At 43.1% G+C, this 26,084-nt stretch overlaps 1 protein-coding gene across 1 annotated transcript; it reads left to right on the top strand.

Annotated features, from left to right (window-relative positions):
* Window positions 1-874: 874 nt before the first annotated feature.
* Window positions 875-17,983, top strand: LOC120721246 (interleukin-17B-like). The gene is made up of 4 exons (XM_040011448.1): window positions 875-893; window positions 3,570-3,781; window positions 15,425-15,645; window positions 17,258-17,983. The coding sequence occupies exons 1-4, from the start codon at window positions 875-877 to the stop codon at window positions 17,490-17,492; spliced, it is 687 nt and encodes a 228-aa protein (XP_039867382.1). The 3' UTR covers window positions 17,493-17,983.
* The last annotated feature ends 8,101 nt before the right edge of the window (window positions 17,984-26,084 follow it).

The raw sequence follows: 26,084 nt of genomic DNA, 5'->3' as shown, positions 1-26,084 counted from the left end.
TATTTTGCCTCTAAAGTCAAAATGTTCTAAAATCCTCTTTAATTGCAACTCCTCCAAATTCGATGCCTCCTAAATGAACTAAAACATCAAAGATATTAATGCAGGTTAGCCGCACTCCACATTTCTGCATCTGCACAGAGACCTGCAACACCTGTAACCTGACTTTCATGTACTCACATGATTGCTTCAAGGTTGCAGCCGCTGCTCTTCATCACATGCTTCACCTTTGTCACTGGTATGTGGATTTCATTAGTGATGGCCTCGCAGCATTCGACACCGTTTATCACCATTTCCATAGCGACTGGCACTGTGGACACACACACAGAGTTAATACGAGTGCAGCTCAGACTCACGGCGCTCAGAGGTCAGAGGTCAGCGGTACTCACTGGCAGAGCTGTGCTTCAGGAAGCAGATGAGCGTCAGGACTGTGAGAGCCAGCAGAGTCTTCATGGTTCCCGACACAGACAGATGTTCTTCTGTTTGAATGTGCAGGGCTGATGTGCTCTGACCTGCTCGCTGCTCCCTTTATATCCGACGTCCACGTTCATGGCTCAGTGTGTTCTAAGAAGTCACGGTTCCCCTTTGGTTCCACTTCTTCTCCTTTCTGACAGGATTCAGAGAAACCCCTTACAGAGGATTTCTTTTTTTAAATGATGTTAAAACCACCAAAAGAAAATGCAACGAAATCTCATTTTACTTTTAACTGGTGCAAAAATCTGTCTTTGAATATCACATTTGATCTATTTCTCTCTTTTTTTATTTCTCTCATTTGTTGTCAATAAATCAGAGAAATAAACTCGGCAGAGCTTTATGTGAAAATTACAAACTGATCGGTCTGTATTGGCAAAACTCATCCGATTCGAAAACAACAACAATGACACGACCCTGTTTGAGTAAGTACTCTGGTGACAGTAGGGAGGAAAAACGCCCTTTTAAAAGGAAGAAATACCGGCAGAACCAGGCTCAGAGAGGGACGGGGCCACAAGCTGCTGGCATTTCTCATTTGAAATAAATAAAAATAAAGTCCTTCCACCACTTCATTAGAAACATTAGAAACATTAAAAACAGTCACTTGGTTTCCTCTGGGACCCTCTGACCGCAGAGCCTCGACACTGCTGGTAGATGCAGAGGAATGAGTAGAAATGATCATAGCAGCTATGTTTAATATGTTTGATATGAGTTTAACTTTATAAAGCACATATGGTACAAGTTGTAGTGCAGTAGTAATGGTAGTAATACTGTTGTAATGAACAGTAATACTGGTAGTATTAGCAGAACAAAGTCACAGTGCTCCAGTCAGCACGACCTCTGACCTGTGAGGTCGGAGCACAGATTACAGATCTCTGTTATTCTCTTTCATTTTCAGCGTGTTGAGTCTGAAACACAAACACTTGTCCAGGTACTCGCAGGCCGGACTGCAGCGCTGTGGGGTGACGTTGTGAGTTGTGTGGCGGTTTTCACTTCCTCGTCCACTTCCACCAGAAAAAAGTTTCTGTGAATCTGTTTTCACACTTTGAGAAAACCCGCACATTTATTGTGACTGTGTGCAATTTTGTGTTTCAACTTCCTCGTTGTGGTGAGCTCGTTTAGGAGGCAAAAGGAGAGAAGTGGAAGAAAAACAAGCGTATTTCCTCTTGTTGACTTTCATCATGAGCTTAAATGTGTTCATTTAACTTCAGAGGGAATTTTATTTGTCTTATTCATTATTTTATATGTGTTTGGATTTTCAAAATAATGTGCTTCATGTTTTATTTGATCTCATTTTATTTTGGTATTTTTATTGTGTCATACATTAATTGATTTACTTAAATAAACCTGTGTTTGCTGTGACACATCAACTTATTTAAAACTAGAAAACGTATTTTTTCCTCAGTGGTGTTTGACACCAGTCTGATGCTCTTTGTGTTTCTGATGCCTTTTTGGGTCACGACTCTATATATTTAAAAATGCACATGCTAATATTGCACCTGTGTTCAAATGTGCTTTTTAATAAATCAGGGACAGTACATTAAGTGAAATGTTTGGAATATACCTGCTGAAATATGATATACAGTCTCTCCATAGTGAGGGAAACAAACACATGACCTGCAGGCCAGCATTTTGGTGCAACAAGCAGATTCCTTTCTTTTAGTCTGAGCCTATCAGTGCTGCAATCAACTCACTCAACAGAAGAGAACAAAAGGACCGGTCCCGCTAAATTAAGAGGGACGGCCGGGGGCATTCGTATTGTGCCGCTAGAGGTGAAATTCTTGGACCGGCGCAAGACGGACGAAAGCATTTACCAAGAATGTTCCAATGTGCCCATCTCACATTGTGCGTCAGAAAGCTTGTTCTGAAAACACAGGACTGTTGCTTGCTTTGATTGAACCGCAGCCAGGCTCGCTGAAGCCAAAGCCCTAAAAGTTGTGTCCCGGTTGCGTCAAGATGTTGAGTCACCCAGAATTCACTGTTTGCATTTGTGATGATAAGTCATAACAAGAGGAAACTCGGTCCTTCCAGTGGTGACTAAAGGGATGTGCATCTGCTAGGAAAGTAGGACATAAATAATTCAGAGCAGAATAGAGTGAGACGCCTCGTCAGTGCGTCAGATCCATGAGGAAAACTAACCAGATGTGCGTGTTTAAGCAGTCAGGTTCATTTTCCTGCATTTATTCAATTTTCATTCTTATATTTGTAAAGAGATAAGCAGCAGCTTTGCTAGGAAAACTGGCAAGTCCCGTTTTTCCTTAACGGGAAACAGAAACTTTTCATCTCTGTGTAATTCCTGCAGACCAGGCTGCGTGACATCCCAAATTAACCAGACTGCTGCTATCAGCCTATTTCAGCTTCACTGACTCAGAGAAATGTGAAGCTGTGAAACTGAAAGAACGTCTAAGTGGAAAAAACAAACCGAACACTTTCCCAGAAGCCAATCAGTCCCCCAGACTCTCGTGTTCAAATGTCCAAACTTACAGCAGAAATAAACATGTCATGTGTGGACGTAACACAGCTATAAAAACTGTTTCAGTCTCTAAAGATAATTCCCCCTTCCATAACAGCAGGCACACTGCACCACCTTTTCTCCAACAGGCTTCATCAGGACCAGACTTAGGGAAGGGAAGCTGTCTGCTTACACCCTATGACAGAGAGAAGACAAAACTTAAGGACATGCAGTACTGCAGCCTTCAAAATAGAGACAGTGTCTGTCTCCTAAAGAGGGGACGAAGCTGAAGGCTCTCCCTCCCATTCTATTTTTAAATACTGTAGGAAGAACAAGTAGGCCTGCAGTGCGAGAGCGAAGTGCTCTAATAGGGTGATATGGTACTGTGAGGTCTATCACTGCATTTTGGATTGGCTGGAATCTTTTGAAAGAACTTTAAGGATAACAAACTTCATGTCAAAATGGGACACGCCCCCTAGGGTGGTTGAGAATGACCAAGCAAAGATCCTGTGGGACAGATACAGACGGACAAATGGCTAACCAACCGGACATAGTGGCGTAAGACAAGCAGAGGAAGACGGCTGTAGTGATCGATGCAGTGATACTGAATGACAGCAACATCAGGAAGAAGGAACACGAGAAGCTTGAGAAGGACCAAGGGCTCAGAGAAGAGCTCGAGAAGATGTGGAGGGTGAAGGTAACGGTGCTCCCAGTGTTAGGGACCCCCAAACTGGGCAAGTGGTTCCAGCAGATCCCAGAAACAACATTGGAGACCTCTGTGCAGAAGAGCGCAGTCCTAGGAACAGGAGCAGCTCAGATACTGTGCAGGACCCGAGCTTGAAGGATAGACCGCCCGCAGGGGTGAGTGGGGAGTTTTATTCATATTTCCATTTTATTTAAATTGACAAGTTTAGATTGTCAGTTATTTTTATTTTATTTAAATTTGTTCTTTTAGTGTAGTTTGAATTAACTATAATAACCTGGTTAGGCAGACTCCTGACGGCCTAATGCAAAAACTTCCTTCTTGTCTTCAAACCTGTATTCTCTCTAATGCCCAGCAGGGGGCGAGTCCCCTGCTGCAAAGACTCAGATTACACAGGTCTCCAAAAAACAAAACAAAATATTTTCAGCTGCATGGGATATTTCGGGTAAATTGTATGATTTTTAGGGTGCTGAACCCAAAAATGATTTCATTTCCCTCCATCACGTTCAGTTTTTTGCAAAACACGAGTAGTTTACATTAAAAAAAAGCACAACAGCGATGAAAAGTATCAATAATTTAACTGTGCACACTTTTTCTTTAGCTTTGGCTATGAACAAAATAAACCTTTTGGGACATGATCAACTGAGCTCCTCACACCGCCAAACCCACCGTACCCTCCCCCCTCCTACTGACCCCCCTCAATTCCTCACATTTTCTAGTTGTATGTCTTGCTCTTAGAAACATTAAATTAATGTAAGGAATCCTTATTGGATATGGTTTTTTGATTCAATTATAGGATACCAGATTTCAGTTTAAAAAGGTTAATTACAGTAAAAACATGATTGTTGCAAGAAAACCTGATGAGGTGGAACTTTTAGAGGATTTTTCCCAGTGAGTAAAAATCTATAAGAAACAGTAAAAAAAAAATGATATACAATGTTCTGTTTGCAGAGACCTGTGTTATTTGGATGTCAATAAGAAACTGAGCCTGCTGCTTCCTTTATCTGTGACCTCAGATTCGGTTATTTTCCATTGGATTTATGTCAGTGCACAGTTACATTTCACTAATTCTGTAAATTACTGAAAATGAACAAAATGTCTGCATTACTCGATTATTCACCCGTCATTCGTAATTTCTTGGACACTTTAATGTCGCCTCCCAGCGCTCTTCACAAACTTCACCCTTTGATGCTGTAGTACAGGAAGATGGTGTCGCAGGTGTCGACTGGAATGCCCCTGAAACTCTGCCGCCTTGGCTGGATATTTTGCAGAAAGTCCCACGTCACATTCCTGTACGTACATCAGCCCGACCGAAACAACAGAAGGCTGTTCATGTTTGCATCACTGCGTCATAGTGTGCATGCAGTATGCTGCATGCACATGAGGGAAAATCTGCAGAAATGCCTCAATATCATTATATATTTAAAGTATGTAAATATGCAAAGAATCCCAAACAGCTCTTCTTGGTTTCATCCACAGTTTGTGCTTTTCATGAATCATAGCAGTTAGACTCTGTTTGTCTGAAACGCTGAATTATAGACAAACCTAAAATTCCTGACACTAAACAGCCTTTTACACACATCTAAAGCTTCCATCACTGTTACATTATTTCGGTAAATTTTGCCTGTTCCTCTTCCTTTTCCACTGACACCAGGTAAGCAGTACACCTGGGAGGTTAGGTGCTTTATAAGAGTAAATTCCTGCCTCAGATATTCACGAGTATCCATTGGGGCATACGTACAGTGGGGCAAAAAAGTATTTAGTCAGCCACCGATTGTGCAAGTTCCCCCACCTAAAATGATGACAGAGGTCAGTAATTTGCACCAGAGGTACACTTCAACTGTGAGAGACAGAATGTGAAAAAAAAATCCATGAATCCACATGGTAGGATTTGTAAAGAATTTATTCGTAAATCAGGGTGGAAAATAAGTATTTGGTCACCTCAAACAAGGAAAATCTCTGGCTCTCACAGACCTGTAACGTCTTCTGTAAGAAGCTTTTCTGTCCCCCACTCGTTACCTGTATGAATGGCACCTGTTTGAACTCATCATCTGTATAAAAGACACCTGTCCACAGCCTCAAACAGTCAGACTCCAAACTCCGCCATGGCCAAGACCAAAGAGCTTTCGAAGGACACCAGGAAAAGTATTATAGACCTGCACCAGACTGGGAAGAGTGAATCTACAATAGGCAAGCAGCTTGGTGTGAAAAAATCAACTGTGGGAGCAATCATCAGAAAATGGAAGACATACAAGACCACTGATAATCTCCCTCGATCTGGGGCTCCACGCAAGATCTCATCCCGTGGGGTCAAAATGATCATGAGAACGGTGAGCAAAGATCCCAGAACCACACGGGGGGACCTGGTGAATGACCTGCAGAGAGCTGGGACCAAAGTAACAAAGGTCACCATCAGTAACACACTACAACGGCAGGGAATCAAATCCCGCAGTGCCAGACGTGTTCCGCTGCTGAAGCCAGTGCATGTCCAGGCCCGTCTGAAGTTTGCCAGAGAGCACATGGATGATACAGCAGAGGATTGGGAGAATGTCATGTGGTCAGATGAAACCAAAGTAGAACTTTTTGGTATAAACTCAACTCGTCGTGTTTGGAGGAAGAAGAATACTGAGTTGCATCCCAAGAACACCATACCTACTGTGAAGCATGGGGGTGGAAACATTATGCTATGGGGCTGTTTTTCTGCCAAGGGGACAGGACGACTGATCCGTGTTAAGGACAGAATGAATGGGGCCATGTATCGTGAGATTTTGAGCCAAAACCTCCTTCCATCAGTGAGAACTTTGAAGATGAAACGAGGCTGGGTCTTCCAACATGACAATGATCCAAAACACATCGCCCGGGCAACAAAGGAGTGGCTCCGTAAGAAGCATTTGAAAGTCCTGGAGTGGCCTAGCCAGTCTCCAGACCTCAACCCCATAGAAAATCTGTGGCGGGAGTTGAAAGTCCGTGTTGCTCGGCGACAGCCCCAAAACATCACTGCTCTCGAGAAGATCTGCATGGAGGAATGGGCCAAAATACCAGCTACTGTGTGTGCAAACCTGGTAAAGACCTATAGTAAACGTTTGACCTCTGTTATTGCCAACAAAGGTTATGTTACAAAGTATTGAGGTGTATTTTTGTTATTGACCAAATACTTATTTTCCACCCTGATTTACGAATAAATTCTTTACAAATCCTACCATGTGGATTCATGGATTTTTTTTTTCACATTCTGTCTCTCACAGTTGAAGTGTACCTCTGGTGCAAATTACTGACCTCTGTCATCATTTTAGGTGGGGGAACTTGCACAATCGGTGGCTGACTAAATACTTTTTTGCCCCACTGTAAATGTTTAAAGGTTATACTTATGTTCCATATCTGTGTGCACGGTAACAAAAAAATGCATTCTTTATTTTTTGTGCATTTTCTATGAGTTTCATGTACAAAGGATGATTTTCATGAGACAGATCAGGATTTACGAGGTCGCCACAGATAACATATGAAAAAGTCCAAAGGAGCTGCAGACTTGCTGCCAAATACACCGACTAAAATGACACTATAATAAAAACTCGTCAGGTTTCCGAGGCACTGACGTCCCGCCGACAGACAGAAGGCTTCATGTTGGTCTCTGTGTGTAAACGCCGTACACGTGCAGGACTGCTGAGCGTGAGATTACAACATTTCTGACATGTTAGCTGCGAAAACAACTGAAAGGAATATTTAAAAAAATCTGAGGATTAGATTCAAAACCCAAAACAATGACAGTGAGAATCCGTCATCCTGAATCATTGCAGGTGCCCGAACAATGATGTGAGTCTGGAAAACCCGTATTGCATGCCCTGGTTTCCTTGTCACTCGCAGAGAGGAAGTCGGTCAATGGGAGTGAAAGGGTTCAAAGAAGCAGGAAGAATCGGCCTTTTAATTCTAATCAGACACATATCCTCTTTCCTCTGTGGGACAGTGATGCAATGAACAGGTTTGACACACAAGTTATTTATAGAATCAGTGGAGGAAGCTGCTGAAATTGTTTGTTTTTTAATTCAGCGTAATTGTTAATTGTTAGACTGGTTTTGTGTGAAGGCATCAAGCTTTAGCAGCAGGCTGAGGTGAACTATTAGCTACTGCCTGTGTTTTTTAAGATTTAAGACTTTTAGAATCTTAACACGACAGCACAAACAAACTCGTTTCAAGTTCATTTTAAACGTAAAGTCAGGACGTCTCACAGGCTGATCTGGCAGGCGAGCTCTGCTTCTAAATACAGGCAGCAAGGCTTTATAGCGAGAGGGAGGAGACTGCAGCAGCATTGCATCACCTCACTGGTTTCTGTGCCAAAAAGCACCGTCAAAAACACAAAGAGCATAAACTCCACACAGAGTAAACAAGGAAACTCTAGCATAAGACTTATTGTGATAACAGAGGCTGGATTTAATCAGTAACTTGTAAAAGCACTGTTACAGTTTCACTTTGAATCATTCAGCTGAAGGCCCGTACCCTGAACGTTTACCTTAATAAAGAATCCCAGAAGGATCTTAAAGACATTTTAAGCTGAAAGATTGCGAGCTTTGTTTGCCCTGAATTTTACCCCACAGGTACCAAACAAGCTTCCCTCTCTCTGCACTGAGGGCTTCAGAAAATCTTCCAGAAGCAAATGCACCGTTAAAAACACAGGTGGGAAGTGAATAACTCGCTCTTATCCTGGTGTGACAGAGCTGACGTCACACAGACCTAAACATTAGAGAAAAAACTGACTGAAACGTTGGTGCTGAGCCTGTGGACAATTGCCACAGACTGTAGCCGTGTCCCAATTCATAGGCTGCATCCTTCAGAGGCTGCATTTGTAGACCGACTACGTCACAGCGATGGGACGAAGGCTGTCCAAATTCAAAGACTCCAACAAATGTGTCCTCCTTTTCCCCAGATTTGAAGGATGGCTCGGGTGTATCCTTCGTAGCCCACCATATCCCATAATTCATAGCGCGGCCCAGCCAATTCCAGCTTCCAACATTGGCGGCAGCTATTTAATTTTAATGTTACTGATAGGTTCGTAGCTTGAACCCATCCGCTGGAACGTTAAAGACAATATAATTACACAGCAAGCAAGACACGAAGTAGGCAGAGTTCTCTGGTTTACTCATGCATGAGGGAGATCTGGCTGGAGCCAAGCGTCGTCCCACCACTTGACCTCTGTCAGACTCTCAGCCAGGCTCCCCATAGCACTCCTTTTATTGTGGTTACATGAATATGCATAGGGTCATTAACATATAGCATCTTACATAGGTATACATGTAAACGAAGAATACTGTGTGTGTGTGTGTGTGTGTGTGTGTGTGTGTGTGTGTGTGTGTGTGTGTGTGTGTGTGTTACTGCTTTTCAAAGGGTCATATAACATGAAAGCACGAAGGCAAACATCCTTGGTCAGGAAGAGGGTAGACTAGACCCCCTAGTGAGGAAGTCCAGCAGTTCATCTAAACAGAAAAGCACTTAGACTAGAACAGACGTAGCTACGTTAATCCTACCATAAAACAATTAAGACAAGGTACGACCTCTCATGCTCCCAGAGTGCTGTCTAATACACACAAGGTTTGCAGACTATCAAGGATCAAAACCTCTACCAATCTACAACTAATTACAAAACTCTAAGTATATATAAGTAAATATTTCTAAGCATAAATGACAATCAACAATACAAAACCTAACAGTTGCTCTTATTACTCTTTCTGGGTCACAAAATAAACTTTTAAGATAATTTCAGGCGAGAATGTAGCTGTGTAAACTTCAAATATCAGCTCGGTTTATCAAGACATCGCATATTTGAGACGTCTGTTACCCACCAGCTTGGAGCGGACCATGAGGTCAAGGCTCAGTAGAGCCGACGAGAACAGCGACCTCCCGGCACATTGTTTTCAGACCCTCGCGGTCTTTTGCTACTCAGGTTAAACATGATATATAAGTCACTCAGATAACTTAAACATGTTATTGTTTGGCTTTTTTCAGTGCTTTATTTGTTCCTGAGTAAATCGGTTTGGCTGAGATTAAAGTTCTAGTTTTCACACAGCTGAATAAACGTCAAACAAAAAACTGATTAAACAGAAGTGTGAGATGGTCGAGTTTATTAAACTCTACAGAGACAGCGGTGACGCTGAAGGCCAGATCGTCCCATTTCACAGCCTCACGCTTACGGCTTTCTCTATCTTCGAAGGACCCGGCCCACGTAGACCGCGAAGGCCGGGTCCTCATGCTGAATTTGGACACAGCATGTATGTAAAGGATGGAATTAGGCACCATCTTTAGTCAACAACTGATTTTGGACTCTGCAGTCAGACACATGAACATTAGCAGTGTGGCTGCTGCCACCTTAGACTTTCAAAGCCAGAAGTGACCACATTTGGATGACAGGCTGGCGTGCTAAGTTACCAGCTAACTCCAGTTAGCTCACTCCACAAGCTGCATTAATTTAAAAGTCCAGTAAACCAGGATAGCCAACAAACTGTCAGTCACACGTGTCCATCAGGTTGTCTACAGTCTACCATGTACTTACAGTTTCAGGGGTGAGGGGCAGTGAGCGCACCCAGCACAGCCAAACCCTGCAGTCTTTGTTTGCTGTGTGTGATCTGAGGCGACACTCAAAATTCATGCATTGCACAGTGACTTGGTGTGTGCAATGTTCTGCATGTGAGTGAACAAAGTCTTAATTAGAGATTTTCAGAGAGTCCTGGACAAACAGCACACTCGAGCTGCACACGTTTAGGCCGCTCTGTGGTATCCATGGTTACCGAGTAACAGCGGGAGTTCAGAGCTGCTGAATGGAAGCGTCGCATCATCTCAGTTCACTCTAATGGACTACGTTGTACTGCAGTGGTGGATCGTGGAGCCTCACAGTAGTTATGAAAGTTATCCCCATGCTAGCCGCGCCGCAGAGGCACAAGCTATGTCCCAATTCATAGGCCGCATCCTCCTGAGGACCTGGCCTTCGCGGTCTATGTGGGCCGGGTCCTTCGAAGTTATCTAAGTTATCTAAGTGACTTATATATCATGTTTAACCTGAGTAGTGAAAGACTGCGGGGGGTTTGAAAACGATGTGGGGGGAGTTCGCTGTTCTCGCCCCGGTCAGCTGTTCGCCCCGGTCAGCTATCGAGCTGGTGGGTAACAGACGTCTCCGAAAACGTTGGAGCACTTTTGCAAATATGCGATGTCTTGATAAACCGAGCAGATATTTGAAGTTTCTACAGCTACATTCTCGTGTGACACAGAAAGAGTAATAAGAGCAAAATTATAGTTTAAGTAAAATTATAACTAAGTAGCTGCCGCCATTGTTGGAAACAGGAATCGGCTGGGCAGCGCTATGAATTCTGGGATAGGTTGGGCCATGAAGGATACACCCGAGCCATCCTTCAAATCCGGGGAAAAGAAGGGCGCATTTGGAGCAGCCTTCGAATCAGGACAGCCTTCCTCACCTGGCTGTGATGTAATCGGTCTACAAATGCGGCCTCCGAAGAATGTGGCCTATGATACGTGCCTACAGTTTGCGTTTGAGATGCATTTTTAAAAGGTAAGAAGTTAAAAACAGCTCTGTATTTTAGCAGCACATGTTTCACTTGGCTAAGCACTTGCAGGAAGTATATGAAGGTTATATGACCTACGTGATGAGGCAGGGGCCCTGCAGGTTATCAGCCCGGCTTCTCTCAGCCTGAACGCAGCACATTCTCGTGAGTTATTCTGAGCTGTCACGATCTTAGGGTTTTCCTCACTGGGCCGAGGGGAGGGGCAGCAGGAGGAACCGGTGCGTAGCCCCGCTTCCTGTGCATGATCATACTTCCTACATTTGTCATATCAAAATTACTACAGCGGCTGAGTCCTTCATTTTTAGGTTAGTTCCTTTGTATTAAGAGTTTATGCCTTTCCTCACAAACTCCCCGAGTGAAAGTAATTCATGTGTCTGTATTTTCCTGCTTAGTTACTGCCTCTCACTTCCTGTTTTAACTTGTCAGCTTAATGTCTCTGCATTTTTAATCGTCTCTGCATGCTCCTAACCAGCTTTGGATGGCGTTCACTCTGCTGACCTTTATGGAGGTTTCATCAGATGAAATAAAGGCTCGCCTTTGTTGCTTCAGTCAGTTTTCCTCATCCTGCTCCACATGACTTCAAATTCATCAACCCTCCAAAGTAAATATTTAAAATGTATTTAAAAACAAACACTAAATGTTTTGTGTTTATTTCCTCCTTCGACTTCTGCTGACCTCAGAACCTCACTCCAGCAGCAGGAAGTGAATGTAGTCTGACGCTTGAGTCAGCTCGAGTGTGTCATTGCATCACCAGGACACATCTGTGGAGTGATAGGGTAACCACAGGGTGCGCCACACACAAGTGCTGTTATTAAAGTATGAGGGAGCTGCGAGGGCTCCATATTCCTGATGGTGGTCCAGCAGGAGGATGGGCCGGGGTGGGAAGATTTACAGGGATGAAACTCAGTGCCTGAGAACTGATGTCATATCATGTCATCATGCACAAAAAATAGAGCTGAGACCGCAGAGAGCTCACAGGCTAAAAACTGTGAATTAAGAAGATCACAATCTGATTCATGCAAATACTTACATTGTGAGAACAGACATCATGAGTCACCCCGCTGCTGTAAAGTAACTCATCGCTCCCACTTTTCTGTAGCCTGCTGTTCCTGATGCTGATAGTCCACGTGACAAAGTTTCCACATTTTTCTACAGAAAAATATGAGCAATGAGTGACTTCACAGGAGCAGGGTGACTCCAAGAGGATTTTTTTCCATGTGAAGAGTCAGGAATGACCTCGTTTTATTTTTAAATACATACAATACAGTGTCTCATGGCGCTGTGTTGACATTTTGAAAACTTTTCATTTGAGTTCTTCTTCTCTCAGAAAAAGAAGCCGACAGAAGCTTTTGTGACTCTGATGTGTAAACACTGAGATGTACTGTTGAGGATCAGAACGACAGCAGTTGCAGAAAACCTGACAATATTCACGTTTCAGGCGATAAAACCTTTTTCTGTAAAACATAAACATCTGTTTCTACCTTTAAAAAAACAAACCAACAATGAAACGTGTGAAATGTTTAAAATGAGCTCACGGCGGAGTTTATTAGAGGTACGAGGCTGTCTGCTCGCGGTGTTCTGAGAAACCATCCTACTCTGACAAATCGTCCTACTCGTATTATAATTTGACGGTGACTTGTGACTAACCCTACCCATAACCTTAAGAAGTATTCCAGGGAGAAAAAGTTAATTTGGGTTCGGTGTTATGCGCATGCGCCGCGTCAGCGCAGAAACATTGGTTAGGACACCTCCACTGTCTTGGACTACATCTGTTTCTGTGTGGACAATGTAACAACTTGGAAACGATTCCGTGTGTTCCCTAATAATCCACCCTGGATGACACACGGAGTTCAACAACTTATTCGAACAAGGAACAACGCTTTCAAATCCGGGGACCAGGAGGCATACAGTGCTGCCAGGGCCAACCTGAGAAGAGGCATCAAGACTGCCAAGCAGCAGCACAGGAGGCGTATCGAGGCCAGGTTTGAGAACAACACAAACCCAAGGCAGGTCTGGGAGGGCATCAGGGCTATCACGGACTACAAAAGAAGAACACCATCATCACCCTCAGCCGACAGTTCTACTCTGGCTGAGGATCTAAATCTCTTTTATGCCCGTTTTGATAGGGAGAACACCGACCCTGTCCTGTCCCCTCTCCCCTCAACCGATCCTGCTCCGGTCCTGAGCACTCATGAGCTGAGGCGTGTGTTCCGGAGCATTAACACCAGGAAGGCGGCCGGGCCAGATGGAGTGCTGGGCCGGGTGCTAAAAGACTGTGCTGCGGACCTGGCGGACGTCTTCACCTCTATATATAACACCTCGTTGTCCTGTTCACTGGTACCATCCTGTTTCAAAGCAGCAACCATCGTTCCCATCCCAAAACAGTCAAATGTCACATGTCTGAACGATTTCAGACCTGTGGCACTCACCCCCATTCCCGCCAAATGCCTGGAGAGACTGGTCATTAAACACATCAGAGCTGCTTTTCCACCATCCCTGGACCCGCACCAGTTTGCATACAGGGAGAACCGGTCAACCGAGGATGCGATCGCCACAGTACTGCACACATTACTGAAGCACTTGGAACACAGGAACACCTATGCACGGCTCCTCTTTGTAGACTACAGCTCGGCTTTTAATACCATCCGGCCATACAAACTCCGTCCCAAACTCCACCAACTGGGACTTAACTCCTCTCTGTGCAACTGGATTGTGGACTTCCTCACTAACCGTAGACAGAGTGTCAGAGTGGGTAAGAACACCTCTTCCACCCTTGTGGTCAACACCGGTGCCCCTCAGGGGTGTGTTCTGAGCCCTCTACTATACACTCTCTTCACCCATGACTGTATTTCCTCCTGCGCGTCCAATCTCATTGTTAAGTTTGCAGATGACACTACAGTGCTCGGACTTATATCCAACAATGATGAGACAAACTATAGGACAGAGGTGCAACAACTAGAGTCATGGTGCCACGACAATAACTTGGTCTTAAACACCAAAAAGACCAAGGAGATCATTGTAGATTTCCGGAAGAGGGGTCATAACAACCATCTGCCTCTCTTCATTGGCAGTGAGGCGGTGGAGAGGGTGAGCAGTTTTTAAATTCTTGGGGGTAACTGTGACCGAGGACCTGTCCTGGGGCAACCATATCACCTCAGTTGCACGGAAGGCCCAACAGCGCCTCTACTACCTGAGGAGACTGCGGAGCGCACACATTCCAGATCTCTGATGTTTAACTTCTACAACTGTGCCATCAGCAGCGTTCTGACGTATGGATTTCTAGTGTGGTTCCCCAGCTGCACCAAGGCCGATCAGCAAGCACTCCAGCGGGTGGTGAAAGAAGCTGGCAGAATTATTGGAACAAGTCTGCCAGAGATCAGTAATATCTTCCCCACTCGCTGTCTGAGGAGGGTGCACAGTATCCTGCGGGACCAACATCACCCTGCGCGCCACCTTTTCCATCTGCTGCCCTCAGGGAGAAGGTACAGGTCTATACAGGCCAGAACATCCAGACTGGCCAACAGCCTGTATCCACAGGCTGTGAGGCTCCTGAACTCTCTGCCCCCCTCTCACGGACAATAACCATATCCAACTTCTTAATAGCAATGAACTGGTCTGCATTGGTGCATCATATCTTTATTCTCTTCCCCCTCCTGCCCCCCCCCCCCCCTCTTTCTTAAATAGATAACTATCATATCTGATATCATATCTCCAGTACAATATTTGATGGTTGCATGTTGATTTTGTCATGTTCTCCAGGTCTTTGTCTGAATTTCTACGAACATTATTGCGTTGTCATGCATTGGACGTCACATGGGTAATCTTACACTGGTTTTAAGGGGTATTATATTTCTTCTTTTTTTGGGTTGTATGGAAGCCCCAAACGCAATTTCATTGTTCTTGACAATGACAATAAATAAATAAATACTAAATAAATACTACTAGGACGTTTTTTGACCGGTCACAAACACGGCGCACAGCCAGCAGAGGGGCGGGGGCGCACGCGAACTGTTTCTCATGCGGAAATGTTGATTTTGAGGAGATCCCCATGGCAACCAGGCAACCGTAGGAGCTCCGCTTGTGTATTTAAAGCAGCTTCAATGGAGCGTCCGCCAGTGTCAGCCGTCCGAAGTCAAGATGGTCGCGAGCTTCCTGCAGTTGGTAAATCACATCACATTAGCGCCCCGGGCTCGCGGACAGCTCTCTCTGACTCTCACGCGTGTTTCTGCCACTTTGCAGATCTCTCTGCTGATCCTCCACGAGCTCTGCGCCGCCGCCTCCAACTCCACGTGTCTCAGCGCCGAGAAGGTGAAGGCCCGCGAGCGAAAGTTTGACGTGAACCTGAAGAAGCTCGGCCTTCAGCGCGACGCCCGCGAGAACCAGAAGCTGACCACCTGCGAACAGGCTGCCCAGCAAATGCACGAGCTCAACGGCCGCGCGCTGTCTCCGTGGCGTTACTAGTAAGTATGGAACCCGCAGAGGGACAAAAATGCTCAGACAACAAACAAACAAACCTGTTCTTTGCCTCATCGTCAGCATTTAAAGCGCGCTTTGGGGAGCAGGTTCGATACACTTTTACTTGATTATAAATGTAATTTATTTAAAATTATTAAAAGTTGTTTAAAATGTTATTTTAATGATTTTTTTTTTTTACCATTCTACTTATTGAAGCCAGTTTAGATGATGGTGGAAATGAGAAATCATTTGTGTAGATCATATTTGTAAAATTATTTGAGTACATTTGAAACGATGTTGTGTTAATAATACTAGTAATAAGCTGGCAGATGCCTGTATATCTGCCTCTCTGTGTGCATATGTAAGGTTATATGTATATGTAGCTCACATCTTTTTTCCCCTGTATTTAACAAAACCAAAGGAGTCACTCAGCTTTGTGGATAAATGAACGTTATCTCATTAGATGGCATGTGCTGCTCTGTGGTTAATGAATTACATAGTTAAAGTAAATAATTATGTTAAAAGCAGAATTTTTACCATTTTGTTACTCACATTAAGTCATTCATTCAAAGTACAGTAAAAAGTATTTAACTTTTGTCCGCAATAAACCTGCATGTAGCACACCAGTGAGTTAAAAGTGTTATTTTAGATTAATACTAATTCCTGATTCATACACCACTATCATTAACTCAAGTACTGTAAACAAATACTTGCAGCCAAATGTACATGAAGTAGGCTCCTCACAGCCCTGTTTTACTAGCATAAAAAAAATTATTTACTGCATATATTTATATATGGAGGATTTGGAAAATGTATATGTTATCAAGAAACGGTAAAAAAATAAATAACAAAATGAGATGGCAGCTTAGTGAAGTAAGAGTTCAGTGAACTAGAACGTGACAAAACAGGTCTGTGTTCATGTAGCACACAGGTGTGTTGCAGGTGTCAGCTGCAGACTAAAAAAACTAATTCTAATCAGTGTTTAAGGTTAACTACAGATGTCATCGCTGGGTGCAGTGTTACCAGAAAATGTGACTGTAGCTGAGATGTAGATGCATTTGAGAGTATATACATCATGCTTTGGTTCAGCAGCAGGTATGGTGGATGTTTTTGACAGTAAGTAAGATTTCATCAGAGTGACGGCCTGTGGAGGAAGCTGCACAGATGTCTGTTGGCGTACAGTGCTCTGTAGCGCCTACTGGAGGGCAGGAGTGGGAACAGGTTGGGTCCAGGCTGTGATGGTCTGCAGTGGCGTTGCCTGCCTGTTTCCTGATTCTAGATTTGTACAAGCCCTGAATGGAGGACACGTCAGCAGCAGCAGTGACTTTCTGTGCAGTCCTGACTTTCCAGTGTATTCTGTTCTCGTCCTGTGTGGTGGCTGATCCAAAGTTTGGATGTGCAGAGAGCAGGCTGGATTATTGTGGAGTAGAAATGGATGGACGGCTGCTGAGCTGGTTCAGGAAGTTCAACCTGGAACCAGCGAGCAGATGAAAGCTACCAGCTTTAATATTAAACGAGCTTTGATTTGAGAAGCCGCGTATTGTCCTGACTGAATCTGCTGTGTGTTCACTGTCTCCTGCACGTGTTGAGGTCTTTTCTGTCTGTCTGTGTCTCCAGCATAGACCGAAACGACAGCAGGTATCCACGTGACATCATCTTTGCCGAGTGCCTTTGTAAGGGATGCATCATCGACAGCCGCGAGGTGAACGGCTACAACTCTGTGGAGGTTCGGGCTCCGATGGTGGTCCTGATGAAGACCAAGTGTAAGGACGCAGACACATATCGAGTCCAGAAGACGCGTATCCAAGTCCCGGTGGGCTGCACTTGTGTAAGGCCCAAAATTACTAAGTGATCTGAGAAACTAAGCTTTACTCACACTGAAGGCCATTTATAGCTGTGCAGCACCTTCACTTACACTATAAGAATATTTATCACAGCTTTCTGCCTGCATGTGAAAATGTTTTCTGTAAGTAGGACCTTCTGTCAGCCAGAGGGAAGATTTTCTGTCCTGAAGCTGCCAGTCCACACCACAATATCTCAGCAACTATCCAGGCCCGTTTTGGCCTGATAGTTGAGAGAAACTAACCGTGATCGGTCATTCTGGAGTCTTAATCATAAACAGCACCAACACTAAAGCACAGACAGACTCAGAGGCTTCACGTCCTCAAAGAGCCTCAGACCTTTGCTGTCGTTTGCTAACAGAAAACTATTACAGCTGCTGCGCTGCTTTGTGGAAATACATATCAAGCTTATTTAATATAGCACTTTATCTCCAACTACCTGTAGCTTTCCTTCGTCATTCGGACGTTACTTGCAAGTGAAAACTGGTGGTGATTTCTTTTTGTTTAATCTCCTAGGACCTGGCGTCCACATATGTGGACATCGCATTTTGGGTCGTCTTGACCAAAATACTCAATTTTGCTCTACAAGGGCCTGATATCCACTAACAAGGACATTATACTGCCACTGTTCTATCGAAATTTAAAATGAATGTCCTCATATGTGGATCTAATTTTTCTCAGAAACAAAAATCAGGTAACAAAACAAAAACAAAACAGGTAATTCTTTGTTTTTACATCCATCAGGTCCCAATCAGCCCAAATAGCAAAGAGAAATTAAAAATGCATGCCATGACAGAGTTTGGGTCTTAGGAGGGTAAAACTGAGTTGTGACGAAGACGGATCCATCATCCGTCTGAGCATCAGTCTGCTCTGTAGAGTTTAATGAGTGACTTAAATCAGGCAGGACTGCAGTCAGTCAGGTTTTTTGATTATTTCTTGGAATAACTCGTCTGAAAGCAGCTTGTTTCCACCTTTCAGTAAACGTCCAACCAACAGACCAGAAACTCCAAAGAAAGTGAGATTTCTTCCCATGGGTTTTTTTTAAATTAAAAAGTCTCTTTTTCCTCACACGGTTAAAACTGTGAGACCTGCAGGTTTAACCTCTGAAGCACAGAGACTTCACCAAAGACACGAGGATGTGCTTTCACACTTTAGTATTTATTTTGTTGTATTTTATTGTATTTTTTGAGTAGTTTGCACATGCAGATTAATGTGAAATACCACTAAAGCAGAGTGCCGCTGTAGCTTCACTTTATGCCAGAGCGGCTGGAAGCGTGAACAGAAGATGAATAGTTCAACATTTGGGCAAATTTGAGGCCAGGAGACGTTAGCTTAGCTGAGCACGAAGCCTCGAGTTTTAATGCAACGATGAGTCCAAGGAAAGATTTTAGTATGTTTCATTTACCAAAGAAGAAGCAGAGAGACAGTCAGCTGATCGACTGTTTCACGGTCAGTAACAGCATCATGTAAATGCACTGAGTTTACTAAGGAAGAGTCCATAATTACTGTCGGGACTTCAAATAAATATGTTTTTAATGTGACTAATGTTGTTGTCAGATGGATGCAGAGCAGTAAAAAGCTGGTGAGGTCTCTGACCTGCAGCAGAGTAAAAGTCAGGATGCTCGAGCTCGGAACAAGTGGCTGAAAATCCTCTAAAGCTGACTTGGTTTGGATCCTGGCAGAAACGCTGTGAGCCTTTACAGAGACGCACCTTTTTCTGCTCAGCTAAGCAAACAGCTTCATGGCTCCACATTTAGCAGAGCGATGTGAGAGCGGTCCGACCCCCTCAAACTGTGAAGGAATCAAATGTTAAACTATGCAAAACAGGACAGTATTGGGCACATGCACAATATGAAGAAGCTGCACATGAATTAGCTTTAAAGAGACTAAAAAGTAATGAACATGTGAAGAGAGGAGAATGAATGTGAAGAAATCTTTTAGTTTCACTATATTTCTTTGAGATATTGTTCATGTTTTTATTTATTTGTATTTTCATGTGAGGTAATGATGCAGATTTGATCCCTTTGAAGAGATTTTTAAAGCTGTTTTTGTCAAACTGTCAGTTTCTGCTGGATAAAGGTATAAAGCAGGGGTGTCAGACTCAGTTTGCATTGTGGCCACATACAGCCCACCCTGTGTTAAAAGGCCCGGACCAGTGAAAGTGGCCTTTCTGTCAGCGTAAAGAAGCTTAAGTACATATTTAATCCCTGACATGTGTTCATATGAGACCAAGAAGGGCAGTCTGCACAGTACAGCTCAGTTTTTCTACGTGATAAATAAAAGCAGCTGCAGGAAAGAAAGAAACCTGCCAGCGTGACTCTTTGGGCTTAAATGTTCAGAGAGCTCATTCCTCACACTGTACTTATAAAACACCAAGTTTTTGTTAATTCACAGAAAACTTTTACTGTAGTCTCATTATTGAAAAAAGAACTTTTCTGCCCTCAAACTGATTTTCTGTTATTTTATTTCTGTGTTATAGTATGAATGTGGATGGTGGACGTCTTTATCAGTAAGAAAAGCTGCAAACTTATGGAAATACAGTTCAAAGGGCAAAATTTATGCCTTCCTTCACTTGTTCCACCGGCCGAATTAGAGCCTTTGCTGGGCTACTTTTGGCCCCCCGAGCCTCCTGTTTGACACCCCTGATATAAAGACACCTGTGAACTTTAAAATTGTATTTTTATTTATTTAACCAGGAAAAATAAAACTCTTGAGATTAAAATTTCTTTTACGAGAGTGCCCTGGCAAAGAAGCACAAGGACTGACTTTTTGCTTTAGTTTGTGTTATAAATGTACCGTCAAAGCTTTGTTTTTATTTCTGTAATCTTTACGTTATAATTTCAGGAGAGTTTAGAAGCGAACCGGGTGTGCGCTGACATGAAGCCGCATTTATTTCATTTACACTTGTGAAATCCTCCCTGACTCCTGTGCGGCTGATCGTTTCACCTCAAAACGGTTCAACATCTCCTTAAACGAACATTGTATAACTATTTTACTGCCAATAAATGAATTTGTTTCTATGATTTGTCCTTTTGTGTCTTTTCTGTAAGTCCTCACAAGTGTCTACATACAGCAGTTTCTTTAATCTGTCACATGGGGGCGCTGTGTTGCATAGGGTCAGCATGACCAGTTTTGGATTTTTTGCGTTAAGACGCCGGGGAATCTATCTTCTGAACTGGTTCGGAAATCCAAGATGGTATGATCTGTCATCTTCATGCTTCCCGTCCTTCCGTCATGACAGGGATAAATGTAAGGAATGTGGAAGAGCACAGACTGTAAATGTAACGACTGCAGTGGACATGTAGGGAACAAAGGTGGTGCAGAGGTGTTGGGTGGTTATGGCATTAAGGAGAGAAATCCTGATGTGCAGCATCTTCCGTGAAACATGGAAATGGGTGTAGAAGGTGCAAGGCGGTGTCAGATGGTAGTCTGTAGGATGGCTTTAAGGAAGAAGCAAGCGAAGGCAGAGGCAAGGATTAAGTGGTGGAAGTTACAGAAGGACAAATGTTGCTCAGGGTTCAGAGAGGAGGCACAGGATGACTGGGAAAATACGTCTCCAGTCCAAATCCCAAAATACTCCAGTACAAGGAGTATTTTTACTTCAGAGCTGCGCCTCATTCAGGGATTGTTGGGAACTTGTGTTACTGCCCGGCAGACTAAGATAAGCAGACATCGCCACCAACTGGACAAAATTATGTGGACAAGTGAGGACAAATGATCTCAGAGAGGCAGAATATGTTTAATTTGACTTATTATTGCACCCACACGGGACACTTACATTTCCAGCTCATTCATCTGCTGCTTCAGTTCTTCTTTGTTTGGATTTTGGGCAATAACAATGCTGTTATTGCTCTATAGAAGGACAATCAATGATTTTCCAAGTGGATTTTCTCCAAGCTTCACTGTAACAGTAAAATCATATTTCATTGGTCCCTCTATGATCATTTCACTGAGCATGATGACTTTTATTTTTTAGTTTTTTGGTTTGTTCTCTTTAATTTATTTTGACCATGTAAACAATACAAAGAAAGCTCATTGAGAAAAATAAATCAAATTCACTCCAGCTGTTCTGATTGGCTTGCCCTCGAGAAGGAGTGGGAGGACATGCACGCTGATCTGATTCCACCTCTTCTCCAAAAATTATCAGTTGACATTTATCCAGCTTCCTTACTGATATGAACATTTTTCTAATAAGCCTCTACGTAAAATACAAATTATTATCATCCTGTTTTTGCAGCCTGCACACATCGAAGCTGAATAAATACTCCAGTGTTGGAACGTTTGCTGTACAATGTGAATACGGACAAAGTGGTCGCTAACTAAACCGAGACGTTCGCTAATATTCACCATTTTTATGACCTCATTATGATCTTTATGCCTCTTTTTTGAAGTGCTTCATGTCTGCGCAGTGCTCCACAACAAAAACACATGCTCTGACTCTTTCTGTTATACTTTTATTTCAATTAGATCTGCAAACCTCAGCATTTTAAGAATAATGAGTTAGTATGAATAACACTGAAAATGATGGACACTGTAGTTTATAGTTACTGCCCCAGACTTCTGCACAATGGCTTAAATAAGCTGAAAGCAGCGAAGAGTCGAGACTATGGAGTGATGTCAAATCTAATTCCCTTCTTCAGTACTTTAAAAGTATTTTAAAGTTTTATTTTAAAAAAAGCACTTTTAAAAACACTTTAAGTTAAGGTGAAGCATTATCAAGCCTTTTAAATACAATGACACGAGTTCAGTCGCACTACTTGGTTTAGCTCAAGACATCAGAGAAAAATAAACTTTCAAAGGTTTAAACTGAAAACGTTTCTGTGTGATCACAGTCGACCACAAATAAAGTTCTGCAGCAGATCAAAACATACACGTACACCGTGTTCTCACAAAAACACAGTCAGACACAATCAAACACAGTCAAACACAGTCAAACAAACGTCAGTTTGTGCACAGAAGCACAGAGGAACTACTTTCTGCTGTTTTTAGATCTCCTTCATCACTCTCAGGGTTTCTGGGCTGGGGATTTTTTCTTGAATTCTTCCAGATGCATCTGTGCATGTTTCCATTTTGCATCAAGGCAGAACTTCCTCCGAGCCACAGTGGTGACTCTGCAAGAAACACATGATACACATTTTAAACACACACGTGCAGTTTCACTGTCGGGAAGAAACTGGAATATATGTCGCAAAGACTTGATTAGAAGTAATAAACTTTTCATTTAGTCATTACCAGAAGCCACTGATAGAAATCGCACTTCTTTATTGTCGAACTGATTCAGATCAATCGTGACTCCGAACGAGAGCAAAGACTTGAGTTTTCAATTATGGCAGTTGATCCTGACAGATCAGTGAAGCTGATCCGAACAGGACCCGAGAACTAAAAACATCTTTTTGGAGGCAGATTTCACTGCATTTACTTAGATTCACCTAATTTTCTCCTCAACATTATTATTATTGTTTTACAGTTTACAGTCCTGAGCTCACGGACCATGCTGTTGTTGTAATGGCTGCATTTAACATGTGGCAACAGGAAAACTTATTAACACTTATAATTAGAAATCTACATGACATAGATTGGTTCACCCCTATTTCATAAAACCATTTTACAGCAAGAACATTAATTATTTTGTCACAGCTCACAGTTTGCTGGATGAGAAATATTTAACAGAATTTCAAAGTCAGGTGGTCACAGTGAGAATTTAAGCTGCTACAAAACTGAACAAAAACAGTCGGGATAATAACACTCCTGACCTCCTGAGGATACTCACATGATCGCTTCAAGGTTGCAGCTGCTCTTCATCACATGCTTCACCTTTGTCACTGGTATGTGGATTTCATTAGTGATGGCCTCGCAGCATTCGACACCGTTTATCACCATTTCTATAGCGACTGGCACTGTGGACACACACACAGAGTTAATACGAGTGCAGCTCAGACTCACGGCGCTCAGAGGTCAGAGGTCAGCGGTACTCACTGGCAGAGCTGTGCTTCAGGAAGCAGATGAGCGTCAGGACTGTGAGAGCCAGCAGAGTCTTCATGGTTCCCGACACAGACAGATGTTCTTCTGTTTGAATGTGCAGGGCTGATGTGCTCTGACCTGCTCGCTGCTCCCTTTATATCCAACGTCCACGTTCATGGCTCAGTGTGTTCTAAGAAGTCACGGTTCCCCTTTGGTTCCACTTCTTCTCCTTTCTGACAGGATTCAGAGAAAAACATCTGGCTGCATGATAGAGCTGCATTTTCAGTCATAAAGTGTTTTCTGTCATAAAGCCCAACAGTTCTGATTGGCCAACGCTTTGGAAATAAAAGTATAGATTGCTTTATTTTTACGAGTGTGTTGGCCTCATGAGACAAACGTGCAGCAGTGACTTCTGGGTACGTTATCTACCAGCCTCTTTATACAATCCTCTGGCATTGTAGATCCATGTGTCCACCAAAGCTTCTTCAGGTGCTATTTTACATTCTCTAAGAGAAGAAAAGGCATCTTGGTGCAAAAATATAACAAAATGCAGATAGATGTAGATGTTTGGTTTCAGGTAAGCAAATCCCTAAAAGTCGATGCTGTTTTTGTTTTATAAGGACGGTTCTAGAAGCCGGTGCTGCAGGATAGTGAGCTCTTGATAGAGCTTCAGTTCATGGTTTCATGGTCTTCAGAAATCATGTCATGCTTTTATTTTCTAACACAATAAAAACATATGTGCCGCTGTGGTCAGAGGATCACATCCAGTCATCATGGGCATGAACATTATTGTAATTTTATGCTTGTAATGATTTCATTGAACTTTTTTTGAGACTCAAATATGTACAAACAGCCAAACTAACATGAGCTTAAATGTCCCGTAGCAAGTTGCACCTCGACCAGATGCTTTGGGAAACCATCAACAAGCTTCTGGCATAATTCTGGCTGAATATTTGACCGCTCTTGTTAGCAGAATGGTTAGAGTTCATTTAAACTGGTGATGAAGTCCTCCTTCATTATTCCCACTTTTGTGCAGCATACCATCACCACTGGCAGTAAAATAAAAAGCCCCAGAGCACGATGCTACCGCCACCGCCTCAGGTTTGAAAGTCTCACCTTTACTCCTGCTAACGTAAACTGGTTATTGTTGCCAAAAAGCTCGGTCTTTGTCTCAGCTGACCATAAAACTTTTCTCCAGAAGGCGACTGGCTCGCCCCTGTGGGAAGCCACGAATTTCATTATAGCCCGAAGGTGTGGACTTTGGATATATTTTGTATTTGTATATACATTTGAGCCTTTTGGCACTGTGAGGATTAGAGAGAGTCCAACATAAATTAAATCTTGTCCACCTAATTCTTGTTTTTTGAAGCCATTATCCACCCTGGAAACAGAACAAGCCCCTGAAATCCACGAGTGACACAACCTTAAACAAAGCTGGTGTAAAAGTGTGTGTCTACTCTTCTTTTCATGCTTTCACTTCCTCGTCTGTCCTCTGCATCATTTCTGCACAGCTCACAGAAAAATACTTGGAAAACTCTCAAAAATTTCCAAATTTTTAAATTTAGTCAAAGAGGAAAAGACGCTCATAGTCAGCCCCACTCGTCCTTCCAGCCACACCGGATCTCACAGCTCGTTTTGATCAGCTGTTCTCTTTCGGTCTAAAGATTCCTCTTCTTTGAAACAGCCTCCAGCAGAAGAAAAAGCTTTACTGCTCACTGTGAGGTCTCAGACGTCATTTCTAAGGCTGAGTCTGTGCAGTGTGTGTTTGCTCTCAGTGTCTGGGGAGGAGACAACATATGACTGTAACTGAAAACACGGACATGTCACCGGTCAGTGACAGAGAATGACCGACAACATTTATCTGTGGTATGAAAACTGCTGCAGCAGGATAAGCAGAGAAGTCAGAGATCAGAGTCCTCCCTACGCTCACCTTCACAACCAAAACCCTGTGAGGGGCAAAAAAGTAAACCCCTCAGCACTGACGCACAACTTTGGCTGAAAGCTGTGTGTTGTTGAATGACTACAGATGTTATTTTGTGTTTGTGGCATAAATGACGCAATCAGATGTAAACCTCACGGTAACATTAATAACAGCTGCTGAAACGACACCAAATTTCAAACCTGTGGGTCTGCATCGTGTTTTTATTCATCTTTACTGATTTCACCAGAGGAGAAAAGGAGCCTGCATCTGTGTTAAAACTGATTTTTTACAGGAACAAGAACGGGACCCAAATAAGGAGAAAGAAAGTGATGTCATTTCACCTTCTTTAAATCCTTTTCTAAGCAGAACAATGAAGAACAAAAACATTTATGGTCTGTCTTCGGGCTGTGTGCGTGGTCCCCAGCTATTCTCAGAAACCTTTTTTCAGTTGGAGGAAGTGAAAACTGCGCGACGCTGACCATCTCGCAGCGTCGCAGCTCTGCACTGCCGAATGTATCTGGACATGTGCCACAGAAAAAAGTTTTAATTTAGAAATCTGTCAAAAACTACAAATTATGATGTTGTTTATTCAGCAAGTAAACTGAATTCACACATTTAGACCCGAATTTCATCCGACAAGTCAGAAATGAGTCGATCCCACAGTCCATCAAACACTAAAACATGTTTCTGTTCATGAAAACAAGTAAATAACTGATATTTG

The sequence above is a fragment of the Simochromis diagramma genome, unplaced genomic scaffold, assembly GCF_900408965.1.
Source record: "Simochromis diagramma unplaced genomic scaffold, fSimDia1.1 OVJJ01000603.1, whole genome shotgun sequence".
Lineage (NCBI taxonomy): Eukaryota > Metazoa > Chordata > Actinopteri > Cichliformes > Cichlidae > Simochromis > Simochromis diagramma.
This window is presented reverse-complemented; position numbering and strand designations above follow the sequence as displayed.